General features: G+C 34.4%; 1 protein-coding gene across 1 annotated transcript; it reads left to right on the forward strand.

Annotated features, from left to right (window-relative positions):
* Positions 1-1,646: 1,646 nt before the first annotated feature.
* Positions 1,647-3,512, forward strand: LOC114297065 (WUSCHEL-related homeobox 1-like). Its single transcript, XM_082872392.1, has 4 exons — positions 1,647-1,857; positions 1,992-2,303; positions 2,477-2,553; positions 3,162-3,512. Exons 1-4 carry the CDS (start codon positions 1,647-1,649, stop codon positions 3,510-3,512), a joined length of 951 nt encoding a protein of 316 aa, XP_082728518.1.
* Positions 3,513-6,000: the final 2,488 nt, after the last annotated feature.

A 6,000-nucleotide genomic window follows, 5' to 3' on the forward strand; every position in this document is an offset into this window, starting at 1 on the left:
TATTTTAGCTATTTATCCAAATACTATTAATTTTATAGAATGCCACGTCAACAACAAAGATGGAGGGAAATGATCCTAATGATTGAATACATTTTGCCTAGCGTTGAAGGCTAGCTACATGTAGCTAGTGAATATGAGTTAAGCCAAAATGCCTAATCATATGCCTAGTGCATTGGAATTGAAAAAAGTGAATCACACTAGGTATTTTAACTAACAAGTATTATATGCTTAGTGCATTGGAGATGCTCTAAGTATAAGAAAATGATTTATTCCAAACACAAGACAAACTTGTAATTCATAAAAATTTAAAAGATTTCATGGTGTTACTGATTTGAGATTTTTTTTCAATTCTTTTCAAGCACAAGGTTCTCTGTAATAAATCATTGTGTTCTTTTTCAAAATACTTACTATTAAATTATGTCTTTAGATTCATGTATCTCAAAATTGTTACATAATTTAAAATTTTTAAGTACTATTTAGGGGGGAAAAAAAACAAAAACAAAAATAAAAAGATTTGAGAAGAAAATAAATTTAGCTTTTTGGGCACAATTTCTTGCTGTTGACTTGTGAGGAAATTTTTTTTGAAGTTTGAGTGTAGGAATCATGAGAGAGAGAGAGAGAGAGAGAGAGAGAGAGAGAGAGAGAGAGAGGCAGTTTGGAATGAGAAGAAGGGTGAAAGGCACGAGACAGAGAGAGCATTGAACAATAAATAAATGGAAAGAGAATGCAATGTTAGTGCAAAAAGGTGATCAGCAGCAGCAGCAGCCTCCTACTAGGATAGGGCACTCTTTCTCACTTCTCCCATCTTCGTTAAGTCGCTTTTATTTCCCTCATCCCAACATCTCCCAAAATTCCACACTTCCTTCCTTACACTCCCTTGCCTTGCCTCCCCTTAGCTTTCCTTTGTCCTCTTTTTTCTCTCTCTCTCTCTCATCTAGATTGTGATCAATCCTACTGTTCTCGTTCTCTTTTTCATCCTTGTCTTTGAAACAAGAACTATTCTCTCTTTTCATTGCTCTCCCGTCCCATTGGCCCTTACTTTGGCCTTGTTTGGGGAAAGCTTTTTATTTTTTTTTTTTGGGCAAAAATTCATAAAAAAATAAAATAAAATAGGTTAAAATAGTTAATAAGATAAAATGTCACGTTAAATTCATAATCAATTCATTTTTCCTCTCACAAATATACATCCAACTACAAAAAAAAAAAAAAAAAATCCAATCATCTTCTCAAACAAAAATTTTAACCTATTAAAATAGTTAAAAACTAAAATAACTTACTAAAATAACCAACCTCCAAAACACCGGCTTTGTTTTTACTTTCCCCCCCTCTCAAACTCTAAACTCAAAATAATACTTTCACATTCAATCTTTACATGTAGAGCAAAGCAAGGGCTGAAAAAGGCACCTACTGTTAGGGTTAGTCAAACTCAACAACACCCGAGTTCGAGTACTTCCTAGATCCTATCTCCTATCCATTCTCCCCTCCCTCTCCCAATCCAAAAAAGAAATACTTTGTAGTTAGTGTAAAACCCATTTCATTACCACCAATATGATCACATTTGTAAAACAGCAGTGCTCAGTGCACAGAAATAAAACATAGAACCCACTACTCACAAAGAGATAGAGAGACATTGGTATTTGGTAGCTATGTGGATGATGGGTTGTAGTAGTGATTGTTGTAGTAGTAAGTTCAACTTCAACTTCAACAGGTCTGAATCTGATTCAATCAATAGTCGAAAACTTCGTCCTCTCATACCAAAGCCAACCACAAACACCACATTTTCTGCAATGCCAAACCCTTCTTCTTATTGCACTTGTCTTCACAAAACCAATCTTTTTTCATTGAATGACCATATGGGTGGGTATATCATTTTCTCTCTCTTTTATTTTTTGTCTCCATTTTACTGTGTTATTCTACATGATTTTACTCTTTATGCTTGCTATTTTAATTTCTAATTCATTTGTGTTATTTTGTTGCATAAATTCTAACAGCTACCATGAAGGAGCAAAGCAAGGCAGATAGTAATACCACAGTGGCATTGGTGAGTGCAAGGTGGAATCCAACTCCAGACCAACTACGTGCCCTCGAGGAAATGTATGAAGGCGGAATACGAACACCATCCGCTGACCAAATCCAACAAATTGCTGCAAAGCTTCGCCAGTACGGTAAGATTGAAGGCAAGAATGTGTTCTACTGGTTTCAGAATCACAAAGCCAGGGAACGCCAAAAACGCCGCCGCATTCTAGACTCATTATCTCAAGGAAAGTTATGTGATATCACTACTCTTCAAAGAAAAGAACCAGGTCCATCATTCATGACTTAACATCACAATTTCCCAAAGATTTTTATGGTTTTCATGTTATTTTATTACCCAAGTTCAAAGAATAGTGATTGATTTGGAAACTATTATTAATAGAATACACACACACACAGGTTTGTCAGTTGAATTTGCTTTGTTGGTTCTTCATGTCCACAGGGTTGAGTAAGACAGGTTTTGAAGTTGCACATGCAAAGAACAAAGCAACTTCTTCTAACTCTAGTACACTTTCAGAGGTATGTATTGTGTGTATATGATTGTATCCTACTACCTTTATCTTTCACTTGTCCATGTTTGCAAATTGCAGCACAAATTCAACTCACTAGTCACAGACTCATTATTACCCACAGAAAGTCAACCAATCTAAGAGCACAGACGAGGACCAAATACAGAATGAGACACCTGACTCACTATATGTCTCATTTTGTATTTGATATCTATGTTCCTAACATTGCTGATAAAAAAAATAGTTAAAAATCTATTCAAAATTTGAATGTATGATACATATTTAAATTTAGTGTCACACTCATATAATTATGATCCACACATTTTAATCTTAGACATTTTATAGTATTTTTTTTTAAAAGTGCATGTGTATATAGAAGATGATTAGAAGTAATAATAAGAGAATTATATGGCCAAAAGGTCAAAAGTTTGATATGAAGGAGGAGCAGGAAAAGTCTTTTTGTATGATGGAAAAAGTAGAGGATTGAGACACTGGTATCCTTACTTTCTGTTGGGTTTCTTGGGGCTATTGTTATGATGAAGGTTAGAATTTCTAGGACATTGTGTGTTAATTTACTCTTTTACTCATCAGCTTTTATTATCTGTAATTTTGTTTTAGGAATCTATATCAATACATAGAGCAGTGGGATCAGAAAGTAGATCAGATGGCCAGTGGATTCAATTCGAGGAGAAGGAATTGCAGCACCAAAGAAGCAGCACACAAACCAAGCCTGCCACGTGGCAGCAGCTAATGAAGCCCTCCTCTTCTCCTCCTCTCATCCACTTCATCAACACCACCACGACCACAACTGATCCAGAAGATCAAACTCTTCAGCTCTTTCCGATTCGGAGCAACGATCATAATGCCTTTAATGTCGAAAAAAATGTCACTGAAGTGCCCATGATAGGTACTATAGACACTAGCTTCACTCCGAACGAGTTTTTTGAGTTTCTTCCTGTGAAGAAATGAAGAAATTATAAAGTTCTTGCTTGTCCATGTAGTTGGAAAAAATTGATAATCATGAGTTTCATGCATAATACTGTATGAAGGATTTTTAAGTACTTTTTGATTTTGATGATCTTTGTTAGAATCATGGTTTTAAATATCAACAAATTTTTGAACTTTTAATACTATAATTTATTTATATATAAATTGATACTATCTAATATTAACTTATATATGAATGTATCGTCGATACCGATACGTATCAATATACCGGCATTTAAAACTATGGTTGGAACTTGAGGTGGGGCACTCATTTTCCAAAGTCTTTATGATTTGCATGGTGAAACACTAGTAGGGAATAATGACAAGTAGGGGAGTGAGGGGTGGTGTGGAGGAAGGTGGCCATAACATTGCATTTGGCCAATATTGGCTAAAACAATGTCAGCATTCTCTTCAAAGAAAATAATACGCTGATTTTGAGCCTTTTAAAGAAACATGAGAGTGAGGTGTAGACAGAGAAAGATGGAGACTTGCATGATGTGAAAGAGTTAGTTGATTTACAATTTTGAGCTGTATGATAGGCTGCTGGTTAAACTAATATGTGGATTATAAGGAAAATAAATGAGAAAATAATAAATAACTGGTAATAAGTTAAAATATAAATATCAATTTTATGAACAGTAATGATACATAGTTCTAATACTAAAATTTTAAATGGAGCTCTAGTGAAGTGAATGAGAAAGAGAGTAGAGAGAGATAGAGGGAGAGGTGTGGACCCACCTTCACATGGATCTTCTCCACATCATTAGAGTGCATTAGAGCTCTCAAATATTATTTTTTTATGAAAGCTTTATAAGTTTGACTTTTAATGTTATAAATTTTATCATTAATATGTAAGTATTTTCTCAACTTCTACTAAAATGGTATTTCTCCAAAATAAATTAGGTCCACTTATTTGATTTTTAGACAATTCTATTGGGTGTGGCATTGTGATGCAAGCTTCCAATTAATTTGAGAGCAATTACATTACATCCTAGTGTAGTTTTAAAAAAATAATTACATATACATGATAAATTTTATGATTTTAATTATTAATATTTATAAAATTTATCCTTAATTTATAATTATTTTTTAAAAATATCACTAATTTGATATTTCTCCTTAATTTGAAGACTGAGACCAAATCGTGGCCTTAATTTTTTTTAAATAGCCTTAATTTAGCCAATCAAAAAATTAAAAAATAAAATAAAAACATTTAACCTTTTTTCAAGCGCCATAAATTCCTTCCAAGGCTGAAAAAAAAAAGAAATAGATGGAGCTCATGGACAATTCACCAATATCGTCCATACTCCTATGTAATTTAGTTTTGAGGATGAGATAGGATTATATGTCAACTTCGGTCTCATTTGGCAATCTTCAGTTTTAGTTAAAAAGTCACTATAAGTTATCATATCACTCTCTTTACTTTTCTACACATTTTTTCGTAAAAAGTCAAAAAATTACTAAAATAATATGTTTTCAAACAAGACTTAATTAGAGTTTTTTTTTTAAAATCAAAAAAGCAATCTGTTGATGAAAATCACAAGTGAGAGGGTAATTTGTATGAAAATTTTGAGAGGGTAATTTGTATGAAAATTGGGCCGAGCTGGGTAATGGGCCGTTATGGGCCACAGTGCGAAGGGCTGAGTAAAAAGGCCATGAAGTTACTCTGGCCCAAAAGAGGTGTAAAGTTACTCCGGTCCGCGAGAGACCTGAAGTTACTCCGGTCCCAAAGAGCTTACGGTAAGTTCGGTCGTCACTCACAAAGTTATCCCGGTTTACCGTGGTTAGCATTAAGAAGAGCCAAGGTAAGAGCAGTGAATGGAAAAGCCGAGCTAATGTTATCTCGGTCTAGTCTGCGACTTAGCATAGCTATGCTTATCTCGATAGTGTTGAAGTCTGACCATGATAGAACCATCTCACTTGGTTTATGCAGTGAGGGGGATGTTGAAGGATAAGCATTATCTTTCAGGAGTATGAATCTTAGAAGGACTCTACATGGAAGAATAAAAATCCTACTAGGATTGTACCACGCGGAACCTATAAAAGCTTACAACATCACCTATGGAGAGGTAACACACAACTTTGATTCCTGAATACACAGAACTTTTGTCTACTTGTCTATTTTGCTGACTTAGGCATCGGAGAGGTTTCCGGCACACACAAGCCGGCTAGCTCACGTTTGTGTTTTCAGGGAGTAAAGCAACGACGTTTAGAGGAGCGCAGACTTGATCAACAAGATTATACGAGAATATTTATTTCTTTCCCATACAACAAGCATTACAAATACATCAAACAAAATGCAGTAAAAGTCATCTATCTCAATCATCTACCAGCACCCTAAAAAAAGCTAAAGATTGAAGAGATTCCAACCGACTGCCGAAACAGGGCCTGACCCAAAGAAGAATATAAAAAATTGGAGTTAATAGTTATATAATTTTTTTTTAAACAAAATAATAACTAAACCCATTGT

Source organism: Camellia sinensis, chromosome 5, assembly GCF_055761805.1.
Source record: "Camellia sinensis isolate YWXY chromosome 5, ASM5576180v1, whole genome shotgun sequence".
NCBI classification, from domain to species: domain Eukaryota; kingdom Viridiplantae; phylum Streptophyta; class Magnoliopsida; order Ericales; family Theaceae; genus Camellia; species Camellia sinensis.

Coding starts and splice junctions, on each gene's coding strand:
- LOC114297065 (XM_082872392.1), top strand. CDS start 1,647: ATGTGGATGATGGGTTGTAGTAGTGATTGTTGTAGTAGTAAGTTCAAC. Junction 1,858..1,991: donor TTCATTGAATGACCATATGG/GTGGGTATATCA, acceptor AAATTCTAACAG/CTACCATGAAGGAGCAAAGC. Junction 2,304..2,476: donor TCTTCAAAGAAAAGAACCAG/GTCCATCATTCA, acceptor TCATGTCCACAG/GGTTGAGTAAGACAGGTTTT.